The 14,745-nt window shown below is 31.6% G+C and overlaps 2 protein-coding genes across 2 annotated transcripts; both read left to right on the top strand.

The window, feature by feature from the left end:
* The first annotated feature begins 4,202 nt into the window (after nucleotides 1–4,202).
* Nucleotides 4,203–5,331, top strand: LOC107923257 (late embryogenesis abundant protein D-34-like). The gene is made up of 3 exons (XM_016853472.2): nucleotides 4,203–4,599; nucleotides 4,714–5,004; nucleotides 5,090–5,331. The coding sequence occupies exons 1-3, from the start codon at nucleotides 4,279–4,281 to the stop codon at nucleotides 5,252–5,254; spliced, it is 777 nt and encodes a 258-aa protein (XP_016708961.2). The 5' UTR covers nucleotides 4,203–4,278; the 3' UTR covers nucleotides 5,255–5,331.
* Nucleotides 5,332–10,979: 5,648 nt separating this feature from the next.
* LOC107912441 (transcription repressor OFP12) lies at nucleotides 10,980–12,868 on the top strand. The gene has a single exon (XM_016840624.2). The coding sequence runs from the start codon at nucleotides 11,981–11,983 to the stop codon at nucleotides 12,752–12,754; it is 774 nt and encodes a 257-aa protein (XP_016696113.1). The 5' UTR covers nucleotides 10,980–11,980; the 3' UTR covers nucleotides 12,755–12,868.
* Nucleotides 12,869–14,745: the final 1,877 nt, after the last annotated feature.

Genomic DNA, 14,745 nt, shown 5'->3' with positions numbered 1-14,745 from the left:
TACATTCAAAACATGTCAAAACAATCATCCTAGGTGCCTAACCAATGTACCCTCATTGGTACTACAATTATATCATCAAAGTCTCTTTCAAGTCCAAATTATAAACATGTCAAATTCAATCTATTTTACCTATTTCATGTTCATTTAAACATTAACTTAAACATGCCATAATATAACCTCAGACATAAACACGTATTTATATTTATATTTATATAACCAACCAATATTAGCTTATAATCTTATTTACAATCAATCCACAAAATGATTAATATTTAGACACCCTAGGTACCTATCGACACAAAAGGATAAAACATCACGACGTTTGAGTTCGAGACCGTTGTTGGATGCTGAATCGAATATCAAAATTAGGTACCTAACCTGTGTACGGAAAACAAAACAGTACGCTAAGTAAAACTCAATAGTATTTCTATAATCTGAATATAAAAAAATATTAAATCACAAATATAAAATCTAAATATTTCAATAACCATAGCACATTTCATTTGTTTCACAATATCTCAATTCTCATATTTGCTATATAAATAGCTTTTCACAGTATAATATTCATATCATTTAAATAATAATTTTGTTCATTCCATATCCAATTCATGAATACACAATTCATGTGTCTCAATCCATATTTCAATTCATTGTCACATTTTCATTTCACATACAATATCATCTAACATCAATCATAATGCAATTTCAATTAATTACCCTTATTAACACAACTCAGACTCGGACGGATACGCGGATCCAACCAAACACACTAGTTTGGCACCCAATGCTTCATCGAATAATTCGAAGTAATAACTTGACACCCAGTGTCTTATCGGCTAAACCGAAGTAAATTAGCATCTAGTGCCTCATCGAATATATTCGAAGTAATAAATTGACACGTAGTGTCTCATTGACTCGAAGTCGAAGAAATCCCTAAACTCTTCCAATCCTATGGCATGCTATATATATCCGACTCAGCCCGATATGGTTAATAGGGTTTAATTTTACTTTTCAAATACAACCATATTCAATTCAACTAAAATAATCAATATATATTCAATGTATATATACCAATTCAATCAATATAAATTTAATAAATTCATCACATACTAAATCAATCCATTTCAAATGTAAAACACAATAATTCTCACCTCAACACTTACCATATACATTAAATTGAATTATAACAATTAACAACTAAATTCTAATTATAGAAATACAAACCAGAAATTCCAAGCTATTCCTCGTCGACTTTATCTTTTCTCTTTTTAGTCGAGGGTTCCGGTATGACGTTAGCTACAGAACTAAAACAATTAAAATTCATCAATACAACAAAATTCAATCTCATATTTAATATTTAAAATTTTTACTCAATATTTATGTAAATTCTAATTTTATCCTTAAACCTAGACTAACTTTATTTCTTTACAATTAATCCTATATTTTCATACAAATTTCACTTTAAACTAAATTTAACTCCCTAATTTCACTTAAATCCCTAAATTTCAAATTTTCACAATTTAGTCTCTATTACTCAAAATTTATAATTCATTCTACAATTCAGTCCTTTTTCATTTCTAACTTAAAAATCTTTCAATTTAATCCTTAATATTAAAATTATTCAACATAGACAACACTTAAAAACTCAATAATTTCTAAAATTTTGATATGATTTAGGTAGTATTTAATACCGGAATTCCAAAAACATAAAATTACAAGAAAAAAAGGATTAAATTGACTAACCAATTGAATTTTGAACAATTAAAAACCTTAGCTTGTCTTTCTCCTTCTTTCTTTCCTTTTTCTTTTTTTTTTCCCTTAATTTGTTTCGTTTTCTTTCTTTCTTTTCTATTTCTTTTTCTTTTATTTCTTTGTTTTATATTATAATATAATATATAATATATATACTTAAACATTAAACATTAAGTTTTAATATTATACAATATATTTTTACTTTAAATTTTATAATAATATATTTATGCAGCCGCATTTATGAGGAATGACATAATTATTTCTTTAGTCTCTTTAATTTTTCTCTAATCTATAATTCAACTTTCACCCTTTATGCAATTTAGTCCTTTTATCAAATTACTCTTAATTCATGTAAATTCACCTAACCAAAACCTAATTAACCACACAACTAACTTAGAAATATTTACAAGTCTAATTTATGAAAACGAAGCCTCGAAAATGCATTTTCTGACACCCGTGACTATCGGGTTGTTACAAATTCAACCATCATTTTGCTTAGAGTATATTTAATCTTCAAAATTTTATTCTATAATTTGACACAAATAAATAAACAACCCAACACGAAGCGTGGATGAACCATTTTATGATTATTATAATAATGCAACTTTAATTTGTAAATTCTTTTATTATTTTAATTAATTGGTAAAGAAGTCAAATTTTACTTTCTAAAATTTATAAAATTATTATAGTAACTGAAGCCGTAATTAGGTAAATATCATGAAAATAAGTAAAAAAAAGGGATAGAAATATGGAATGAATCTAAGGCTTAGTTTGGATAGGCGGTGTGTTTAACTCCGGTGAGGTTAAAAATAGCGGTGGCGGTAAGATTAGTTACTGTAGCGGTGAGATTAGATAATGTAGCAGTGAGATTAGAAACAATGGTGGAGTGTGTGTTTGGATTCAAACGTAGCTGTAGCGGTGATGTGAGAATAAAAAATGACTATTAAGGACATCAAATTAGAATTGATATATAATAGAAGTTTTTAAAATTATTTAACAATTACAAAATTAATAAATGATTAAAAATTATTTCAATTATATTTATTTTTAATAATAATTTTAATAATAAATAATTAAAACTCCAGAAAAATTCAAATATTTATTTTATTTAATATTTCAAAATTAATCATATATTTAATTATAGGGGCTTAATTCATTATTGAAAGATTATTCAAATTATTGAGCCTTTAGAAAAATAAAACATTATTGATAAAATAATGAAGCAACTCTAAAATAAGAAAAAAAAGAAATAATATATTGGTAAAAGAGGAAAAGAAAAAACAATTGAAGTTGTTAAATTTTTTACTGGACCAAAAGGTTCCAGTCTGGATTTAAGCCTCCAGTGCATTCTCAACGTACTGAAGAATGCTTTCCAAATAGCCTTGCATTTACTAACATTTCAGTTGCAATTTTTTTTAGCCTAAAAACACTAACGCAGTTAGACCCGATTGGATCCAAAGGAAGCCTAAATAATTAACGAGGTTAAATAAAAGGTCAAAGTATGTACTCAATCTTAAGCATTTTCATTTTCAGATCTAGGATTGTGATATTAATTTCATAATTAATAAATTGTATAATTTTATTTTCAAATACATATATCTGTTTATCAGGTGGTTCAAAAGCTAATTCTAGCAAATGGAAGGTAGAGATGCTTTCGTGCAATTTATGCATTTAATATTGAGAGATTCTAGTAAATTGTAAGAATACGATTACATGTTAGAAATTGTTGTATAGTGTTACCTTTTGTATTTCACACAATAAAAATTAATTTTTTTTTAGCATAAAAAGTAATGAAAGCAAGATACTAATAAAGGTGAAAACTAAAAAATTAAAACATATTGGGAAAATGAAAATAGGGAAATTTCATTTATAAAATGCATGTCTATGGCTATAAAAGAAATTTTAAGTTGTGGTCCACTTAGTTTTGGATATTATATATAAAATGTGGTTAAATAAATTTAAAATAGAGGGACGAAATCACAACTAATGTAGAACATATTTCAAAAACAATCCATTCAATCGAAATTAATTATTATATTTAAACTTAAGCAATTAAATAACTAATATATTTTTCCCTATAATACCATACCAACTTAACCTAAAAGTGTTTATGTAAACCAGTGAAGATGGATTATATTAATTTAATGTGTCGTGTATAATTAGGAAAATGTAGACTTGTAGTCTTATTACACTGCTTTTTACTGCCGATGGCAATCCGAAAAGGACGTAGAGATTATAGCGGGTTGCCAAGTGTAAGTCACCTTTTCTTGCCTGGGATCATATGACCAAGCCAGCTACTACTATGCCATCTGCCATTGCCGCTCCATATGTCTCTTCACGACGCCAACACCTAGAATTTCAAGCCACGTCGCTGCCAAAAGCAGGATTATACGTGGCTGGCTCTACGGCGCACCGAACTGCAGCCTACGTACTTAAAAAACACGCCGCGCACCTTCCTCAACGCCCACAATACATTTCAGTTCATCCAATAGAATTACACAAATTGAACTTCCGATCAACGGAACTATGAGCCAGGAACAACCACAAAGGCCTGGGGCTAGTCAGGAACCCATCAAGTATGGTGATGTCTTTAACGTCACCGGTGAACTGGCTTCAAAACCTATTGGACCAAAAGATGCCGCCGCCATGCAGTCAGCTGAGAACAAGATCCTTGGAGAAACACCAAAAGGTGGTGCAGCAGCTGCCATGCAATCTGCAGCCATCGCCAATGAAAGAGCAGGCGTCGTTAGTCACAACCAAGCTGACGTTGCTGGAGACCAAGGCGTCGCCGTCATTAAGTCTGACGCAGATGGCGATGTTATGATCACAGAAGCCGTTGCTGGACAGGTAAAAAGTATTGGAAAATCGTTGCATTTCAGTATAAAAATCATAAAGTGACATTGTAATAATCTTGGTTTATTTATATGCGTCTAATTAACAAGTTTAAATATTGAGATACAGATTGTGGGGCAATACAGGCAACCAGATGTTTCAGCGGTGACTACTCCAGCAATGTTGGTTGATCCAGGATCAATTACGATTGGAGAGGCTTTAGAGGCGGCGGCCATCTCTGCTGCTGATAAACCGATTGATCAGAGCGATGCGGCTGCAATTCAAGCTGCTGAAATGAGAGCCACTGGCAGCAGCGAGATAACTCCGGGCGGTATTGCATCCGAAGCTCAGTCTGCAGCCACTCGGAATGCTCGAACCCAGCGGTTTGAAGATCAAGCCACTCTCTCGGACGTTTTATCGGTAATACGTTATTATTATTATTATTATGAACCCCAATTACTAGTGGAATATTTCTAAAGATTTCAATATGTTTTGGGGGCTGCAGGATGCTACTGCGATGCTGCCTAAGGATAAAGCAGTGACTCGTGAAGATGCTGAAAGGGTTGTAGCAGCTGAGGTGAGAAATAATCCTGGCATGAGTACTACGCCTGGGGGAGTGGGTGCTGCCATGGCTGCAGCTGCTAAGCGTAATCAAAATTCAACAATCTAGATCTTATCACTATGCTATTTAATAAATCACCATGTGTTCTGCTTTTTTGGAAAGAAAGTAATCCTTTACAGGCTTAATTTATGTTTCCGCTATAACTATATCAATTGATTAAACTCAACTAAGTTCACGTGAAGATTTTCAACTCTACTCAAAACTAATTTCTCAACTTTGGGTTTGGGTGCTGCGCTTAAGGTGCCTTTTGTTAAATCATAATTAATTTATTAGTTTAACACGTACAATTTTTGTAATATCACTTGTTTATAAATATGCTTTAATTAATGCCACTTTTTAGCTAAATAACACACTTCAAATTTGTAATTTGCCTAAACATCTTTGCTAAAGATGCACTTCAATCACATTCCAAGCCTGCAATATCTTAGTTACTCCAAAGTACAATCGTTAGTCACAGTGACCAACACAAACAATTCAAATACCATAAAATAATAATAATAATAATAAAAGGTTTCGTTGCTCGTGCTTTGTTTTTTAATTCCAATTTAATGATATATTTGTATTCACAGAAAATAATTAATTATATATTTTTTATAATGTGAAGAATGGAAAGAAAACTAATATATTTATATTTTGGTTGGAACTATAGAATTTAAGGAAAAGAGTGATTTTTTTTAGATTTGAAAAATACCTACTTAATATGGTTTGATGAAAATTATATTAATTCTCTAGGGTTTATTTGTTAAATTAATTTTAAATAAATGGATACCTTTGCCCTTGATTAATTACTTATCATTTTATCTATTTTTTATCTTCAATCTTTATATGTTCAATAAATTTTAATTTAAAATCTATTTAATTTATTATTAAATATTTTAATTATTATTAAATTTAATTATAAATTTCTTTATATTTTAATATAATCATTTATTGAATATAATGTATTTTTTAGTTAATACAAGTATAGTTAATGAATTTAAATCATTATAACAAAAACTAATCATTATAAAATATGATGAATGATAATAAAAATATATCTCAACTTAAACAATAATAAATTTATACGTAGAATATCAACTTAGAACTCACACATAGATCTGTCCATGGGCTTGGCTATCCGACCCCCGAAAAGTTGAAGGATTTAGGTGAAAATATAGATCCGAAAAATAAATTTGGACAAAAAATAAGGTCCGTTTAGAAAATGGGTCGGGCCGCTTTTTTGGCCCGAGCCTAGCTTGAATATAAAAACAAAAAAAATTGTTTTTTTTTCCATTTATTATTATTATTATTTTATTATTGTTTTTTTACTATTTTGTTATAATTGTGTTCACAATTATGTTACTACTATTTTGTTGCTATTATTTGAATATTGTATAACTCTTGTTTTATTATTAATTTTGTTACTATTTTCACATTTGCTTGTTAAGTTACATTTATCTTAGTGTTATTTAAATATACATATATATTTTAAATTTGTTGGGAAACATTTATTTTAATGTTTTTAGTATTTTTTATGTATTATATTTTTTAAAAAATTATATAAAAATAATATTAAAAAATTAATATGGGCGGACACGGCTAAGTTCGGGTTTTAGTATTTTATCTTAGCCGAACTTGAGCAAAATTTTAGGCCTATTTTTCAGACCATCCAAACTCATATCTAGCAAATGGACATAATTTTTTTGATTGACCTAATTTATAGACACCTTTATTCACACATGATATATACAAAATGAGAATAAAACCTGAAATCTTTAAAGTTCTTACCCTTAAACTAAGGCCTCATATACTATTAGTTTATCTTGAGAATAATAATAATAACTATTATATTTTGTTTACTTTTTTTTTGTTTTTTAAATAAATTTTTATGCAAATTTACAATAACTATAGTATTTTGTTACTTTTTGTTTTTTTTTTTAAATTTATATTAAAATTTTATTTATGTATATCAACTTTGAGATAATTTTTTTATTTTATATTTTAATCAAATTTCTTAACAAATCGGGATTCTACCTCACCATCCTTTTCCATTTTCCCTGAAAGGCTCGCTTCCTTTAAAAAAAAAAAAACTTCATAGAGGCAGGCTTTATTTATAAATGTAATTGAATTTTCCATTTAATAATTACTAGATGATGATTTTATAATTTTTTAAATTAAAAATATAAAATTAGTTAAATTGAAAAATAAAAAATAAATAGTTAATATAAATGTCCATTGTCCAACATTAACATAAAGTGCATCCAAGTTTAATAAGAAATTAAAATATGAACTAGGGCATTAAAAAATCAATTAATATGTGCCAAGTTAATAAAAAAAACCCAATTCATATAAAATGTGTTTAATCCGAATTTAAAGATTTAAAAGAACAATTATAAAACTAATTGTTTTTGTTAATCTAATATAATTTAGAAAACTAACCCACTATTTTACTTTCTTCATTAACCGTGAAAGATTTAACTACCCTTCTTTTATTTTTGATTTTATTTATTTATTAAAATAAGTAATATTCACAATTTCACATATCCAAAAATATGTTTTTATTTTATTTTTATCACTTCTGTATTATGATTGTGTGTTAAAATCTGAATTGGGTTGGCCCAAGAAACGACTTCACGAGAAAAATGTAAAGGCATCCATTTGATTTGATTGGGCTTACGGCCTGATGAGTGCTACAACTAGCATTATTTCCCGTAAAAGGAATGCTTCATTTATCACTACAAAGATTAATTAATTGTGCTTGTAGTCGCCTTTCAAACCCAATCGAATTTAACAGTGTTTTAAAGGTGAATGGTTCAATGCCGTTTGTTTTGGCAATTTCAATAAGAACCCAGCCAAGGTCTTAAGTGATTGGAAAATACCTTTGAAAAGTGTGTAGAAAAGAAGAGTGTGTTTGGATTATGAAAAAAGTGATTCAGAGTTGACATCGTACGTTGCTAGGGCCCCTCCCCTCTCGCTGCCTTGCAAATGAACAAAAGAACTGAAAAACGCCAAATCACTTTGTTTGATGCCCTTCTGCTTTCTTTTAACCTTTTTTTTCCCTCTAGTAGTAAACTAACCATCAAAGCTGCCAAATTTCAACTTTTCCCAACACTTTTATTTGCATGAATTGTCTCTCAACACGGCGCTCAACAGGAGCAGTAGAAAACAATAGCAGAAAAATACCAAAAGAACATTAAGAATCAGAAAAAAAAAATTATCAAAAACTATTGCAAATTGATGAGGGGAAAATAATTATACAAATCTTAAAGACTGGAAAATTGATATTAGTGTTACAAAATACTAGATATATCCCATAATATTGCAGAACCTGCCTGGTGGCAGCACATAACAGGCAGGGAAGTTTCACCGAATAAAACACATTTGGGTGGCTTATGGGCAGAGATTCCAGACCAGGACAATTTCTACAGCTCATCTCTAAGATCTAAAAACCTTGTGAGGAGCTGATTTGGCACTGCCACAAACAATCTTCTTGGGCTTCACTCTGCCTCTTTACCTAATCACCGTATCACACATATGAGAAACAAGGGTTTCTTCTTTTTCCTATAGTTTATATATATATAGGTCAATGATTAGTCTTCCTTGCATATTTTATTCGTTTAGAAATGATATTGAACTCAAACTGAGCACCTTATGTTAGGATGAGTTTAAGCAAGCTTCCTTTCCATGTTAGCATCATGTGATCAGTGATCACGTGCGTGTGGCTTAAGGGTATGTTGGTTAATAATGCCTTGACTGACTGTGTGATGTTATAAATTATAAGCAAGTGAGATATATCTGTCCTTGCCGGCTGAGTTTATAGTTTGATTGAGTTCACAGCTCTCCACGAAACTAACAACTTAATGATTATTAGAACATGATTGAGGAGAAAAAAAGATTACTTGAAAAGGATGCCCTGCCTGCCCCTTGTGTTGGAGCTTAGAAGGAATAGTAAGAATAGCTGGCTAATACGTACGCTAAAACAGCAGAAAATTTACGTTCCATGGAAATTGAGGCGACTACACATACAAGTCGTATGGTCGTGTGGTTGCAATTGACGTTGATTTCTCATTTCGCAGTTTTTGGGTAATGTTGCAGTGGATAGTGGTCACTCTGTTGCAACGTCCTTCTCTGAGTGAATACAACAGCAACAGTTTCTTATCTTCTTCTGCTTCAGATTTCTAATATTTATGTAATGGGTTGGGAAGTGATGCACACCGTTACGTGAACCGATGGTTGCGGGTCCTTTGGACACAATAGAAGCAAGATGTTAGGTTAGTCGGACTACTCTACCTTGGGGCTCCCACCACCATGTGCTACCAGCGGTCGTTTTAATCTTGGGTGGACGATCGCGCCCTGCCAGATCGACCTCTCACTTTCTTTCTACTGTTTTACGTCTCCATTTCATATATATGGGCCTTCTGTCTCCTACATAACCTTTTTTTTTGTAAATTCTAATTAAGATCATATCGCCCATTCTAACCTTAAATTAATTCTCTTTAATAATAATTTAAATGCGGTGTGTCTCCATTTCATACATATGGGCCTTTTGCCCCCTACATAACCTTTTCTTTTTTAAATTCTAATTGTTAAATATCATATGGCGCATATTAATTCTCCTTAATAATAATTTAATCCTTATTAATGTTTTTTAATTAAATAAACTTAGCAGTAAGACAAGTTTAGAATTTAGAATTTCTAACCATTATGATTTTAGGGAAAGAGTAGCTTAAAATTTAAGATTTAAATGGGTCTAAGGTGTAAGGTTTAAAAGTTTAGGAACTAACAATTTAAAGGTTTAAAATTGCACGAAAGAATTGATTAATTTTAGAGTTAAAAATAATAATAATTAATTTAATGTCTGTAGATATATTATATTATCTATTCTCTCTAATTATTAAGTGCTTAAAATATGGTTTTTTAGAATCATTAAGTTAAACCTTAATTATAACCACATAAATTATTATCACATAATTTATTCTTGTTTTTTTTTCAATTAAGTCTTAGCTCGATTAGCATAGGTATTGTTGTCAATATAAGAAGACATGAGTTCGAGTGCGCTGAAACATATTATCTTCCTATCTATGAGTTGGGAAAGAACTATGAATAGTTCTAGATATTGTTTTAAAAAGAACAAATATGATCAGAACCTTCAATTATCATGAAAAAGAATATCAATAACCCAAAAATTTAACTGATGATATTTTTTTAATTAGTAAATTTTGAAAAATAAGAAACAAAATTTCATAGTAAAAAAATCTGTAAAATTAAATTTGCCCCAATGGGGTTTTCTGTTTGAACATATTTAAAAAGACTTTTGTTTGATATGTGGTAAGTGACAATGAATCATTTGATTTCACTAATATCATAACACGACAAAAGTTTATATAAAAATACAAAAAAAAAATCAATTTCAAAAATCTAACTCACATCAAAAGATTACTTTTAATGACAAAAAATAGATATGCGAGTCGCACTACCACTGATAGCACTAAAATAAATAATTTTATTTTTAATGAAATAATATCATCGGAAAATTAAAATGATGCATGCACATGATAAATTAATAGTTTTACTTATTTACAAGGTAAATTACAAAAATAACTATTTATATTTTGATGATGGATTCAATTTATTGTAGAATGATGATTAATATTATTAATTTATAATATTTGATATTAAAGGTATGACGTAAATCTCAAATGGAACAATTAGTATTCCACGTCCCTTATTTTGATTCTCTCTCTTTTTTTCTTTTTTTTTTTTATCATTTCTATTTTCTTTTCTTTCCTTTTTCTTCATTTTAATTTTCCTCCTCCTCCTTCCACAAACCCTAGCTGCTTCTCACCCCTCACCTCCTTCTCTTCTTTCTTTCTTAGTCTCTTTTTCTTCTCTTCCATCTCTTTTCTCCTTCTTCCTTAGAAAACCCTAGTTGCTAATGCCCTTTATCACTTGTCGTCTTCTCTAGCCAAAAAACGTCGATGAGCTTTCCTTTTTCTCCCCTTACTTTTTCATTGTTTAGATTTTCTGTTGAATAATTAAGAAAATCACGAAATGCAAAATAATTTTTTGAAATCTCTTAACTGATTTTCGTGGTTGGCCGTTAGATCGGTTTACCAATGCAACCATGGCCTCTCCAAGCCTCGCACTAGTTTCCCACCATTGGGATCTCCAAGGAGATGAGTAAAACTTTTAGAACTAGCCCTAGGCCAAGATTTTCTTTTTTTGTGTTCGATGAGTGGGGTTTGTGTTTTGGTATATGGTTATGGTGTGGGTATGTAATGTTGGTGGAGGTGATAGGGGATTGAAAGAGAGGCGAGGTTGAAGGTGATAAACGATGAAGGTACTATGAATTAAGAGGATGAGAATGGGAATAGGGATGGAGCTAGGGATTTTTACACATCGGCATTGACGTAAAATAGACGATGACATTTAATGGAAATATTTTATAAATTAATAATATTAATGCTAATTTCGTAATAAATAAAAGTTTAATGATGAAAACAAAGTGACTATTACTACAATTTACCCTAAAAAAAACTCTTTTATGACCGTGTGAGTGAACTATTTTCCTGAATTAAATGATTGACCCATCTCATTATCAAGATCTTGTCCATCAACTCTCTCTCCTCCAACTTTCACAAATAACAAATATATTAATGGAGCCTTCCCCTTCCATTCTCCTTCTACTCTCTCTCTAACATAAAAGTATACAAATAAACAGAGAATTAAAAAAGGTTGGAGCCTTGCACTTCATTTTCCTTCTGTCTTTGACATCACAACACTGGAGTGGAAATTATGCCAAACACCCTGGCCAAAAATCTCAATCTCTGCTTCAAAAAGATCAGATCCCCATTAACTTCCCAACCTTCCTCTTCCTCGCCGCTAACCCCAGATGATGACAGCCGTCCACTAACCTCATCCACCGCCACCGCGTCATCACCCCTTTTCAAAAACTACAACTCCCTCTATGACAACACCTTCGACTACTCAACCTCCAAATCCTTAACCCACTCCTCTCTCTCCTTTGACCCAGACCCATACCCTGAATCCGACTCCGAACCCGACTTCGCCACCGTTTTTGCTTCGCAGCGCTTCTTTTTCACTTTTCCGGGTAGCTCCAACTCCATCATTGAATCAACAGTGCCGTCATCAATCGCCACCACTCCCGAGTCATCAGGTACCCTATTACCCAGCAGTTCCAGTCCCAACAATGACGCAAATCAATCCTCTAACCTCGGTTGCGGTGATCGACCGAGTCAAGAACATGGCCACCCAAGGACCGTTGAAAACAGCGTAGCTGTCCCAACCTTCTCTCCCAACCCGTACATGGATTTCAGGAGATCCATGCAGGAAATGGTGGAGGCACGTCACTTAATCGACGTCAAGGCTAACTGGGAATACTTGCATGAGCTTCTCTTGTGTTACCTCACATTGAATCCCAAAAGTACGCACAAGTTTATTATAGGAGCATTTGCGGATCTTCTTGTTAGCCTAATGGCAGCGCAGGGTGGCGGCAACAACAACGAAGAAAAGATCGGTGACGGTAAGATTCCGGGGAAGTGCATGTAAAATATGTAATGCTACCACCAATTGATTGCCGATCAGAATATTGATTAATTATCTAAATGAGTAATATATACATGTGGGGAACTAAAAAGTTTGTTCCCATTGTTTTTTGTCTCATATACTTGGTTCAATTATATTACCTTATCTTGTAAGCTGTCTTCTTTTGGTTCTTGTCTGAAACATTGCAACTCATGACATACATAAAACACATTAGAAACTGTAAGTAAAAGCTGATGTTTGTTTGCATTGAAACTAATTTGATAAATGGCTGTCTCTTACACACTTTTTTATTGTTCTACTTTCGTATCTTTTTTTCCAGATTTTAATTTAGAATTTTGGGCGGTTTATCCATAAACCTACAAAAACAATGCATAAATTGAAGTAGAGAAATATTATGCAATTCAACACCAATTGAATGTTTGATTAGGGCATTATTTTGACATGGAAAATCAAATGAGCAATGTGTGATTGTTAGAATGATATGGGCATTATTTCATGGTCGCTATCCCAATTTTTGTTGCTTGTTTTCCTGTGCAGTTAGCAACTCAGCATCATTGCCTCTCTTTTTTATTAAATTTTATTACCATGTTCTTCTCTAAAATTTATGTATGCCTTTTGTCTTTTACATGCATGCCTCGTGGTTTCTTTCAAGTCAAGTAAGAGAGAACATTATTATATTAAGAAAATAATTATTTAAAAAAAAAATCTCGAAACCCATGTGAGCTTGGAATCAGCAATGTAGGTGGTTGGTTCTGTAAGCACATAAAGTCATAAATGGATAGCGATGGAGTGTACAAATTTTACTTACTTCAATTTAACACAGAGACAAACAGAGTCATTTTTGTCTTTTTGCAAATGTGACTGATGAGGTGAAGCCAAACAAATTTTAATAAGTTTCCTGGATCTTCCCCAAGCATCCTTATCAATGCAGACAATTCCCCGGATTAAAATGAAACCCAATTGGTATGAGTAAAAAATTATCCATCAAAACAGACAGGGCCAGGGAATCCTGAATTTTGTCCTTAATTATTATTTAATTTTTCTATATTGGAAACCATTTCAAAACAAACATGGTGCAAGATTCACTGAAATGTGGTGATTATGATTCGTCCTTAGCATATAACTTAAGTGGCTCATAATTGATTAAAATGATGGAACATTGGTCCATTCTGTACCCAAGATTAGAGCTTTGAATTAATGAGTAATCACATGGTTATGTCCTCTAGTTATCATAACCATCAAACGATGCTTTTAAAATGGTGGGTGGTTTTTGTCATTATTTTCTAGAATCTGAAACTATGCTAGATTGCATCAAATAAAGGCCAAGGTTAAGTTAGGGGACCGTGTTTGTGTTTAGCAGAACCATTGAAATAGTTAAAGGTCAAGAGAGATGGGCCTATGGAAGGCAGACTTCTAGTTCTTGGTTAGGCACTCACCCAACTTCTGTGATAATCTAAAGGAAGTGCTCTGGATTTAAGGTACTTGCAAATGTGTCTTACATATAACAATAATAAATACTTCAAGTCTTCAACCTTAATTGAATCTCTAATACATAAAAATAGAACCCATGTTTTGTAGGCTAAGGTAGAGTCTCTCATAGTTGCAATGCCTTTATGGTTAAAATGGACCCAACTGTATAAATTCGAAGAGCGGGACACTTGTTGAAGAGAATAAAAGCATGGAAAATGATAGAAACTAGTTTTACTGTTTTAGGGAAGATACACAATGCTACTTGATGCCCCATAATTATGGTTCAGAAAAAAAAGAGACCAAACAGCAGAGGGGCTTTAGTTTTCATAATCGTCATTAGTTAGGCGCAAACATCACCTTCTGTCCTACAACATGCATGGTTTTTGCAAGTGTAAGCGGATGATGTGAGAGATGAGCACAGAAATGGGTCAGGCATCATAGATGATTTGGAGCTTTCAGCACATGGTAACGAGGTTGATTGCATAAACAGTCAAAAGCAAAAAAAAAGGGTGTAAAAGTTGTAC

Source organism: Gossypium hirsutum, chromosome A11 (genome assembly GCF_007990345.1).
Source record: "Gossypium hirsutum isolate 1008001.06 chromosome A11, Gossypium_hirsutum_v2.1, whole genome shotgun sequence".
Taxonomy (NCBI): domain Eukaryota; kingdom Viridiplantae; phylum Streptophyta; class Magnoliopsida; order Malvales; family Malvaceae; genus Gossypium; species Gossypium hirsutum.
Note: the sequence above shows the minus strand (reverse complement) of the source record. Positions and strands in the feature narration are given on the sequence as shown.

What these genes read in the sequence shown, in the direction of transcription:
- LOC107923257 (XM_016853472.2), top strand. Translation starts at nt 4,279, where the DNA reads ATGAGCCAGGAACAACCACAAAGGCCTGGGGCTAGTCAGGAACCCATC. An exon ending in CAGAAGCCGTTGCTGGACAG is followed by an intron (nt 4,600 to 4,713) that starts GTAAAAAGTATT and finishes ATTGAGATACAG; the next exon opens with ATTGTGGGGCAATACAGGCA. An exon ending in CTCTCTCGGACGTTTTATCG is followed by an intron (nt 5,005 to 5,089) that starts GTAATACGTTAT and finishes TGGGGGCTGCAG; the next exon opens with GATGCTACTGCGATGCTGCC.
- LOC107912441 (XM_016840624.2), top strand. Translation starts at nt 11,981, where the DNA reads ATGCCAAACACCCTGGCCAAAAATCTCAATCTCTGCTTCAAAAAGATC.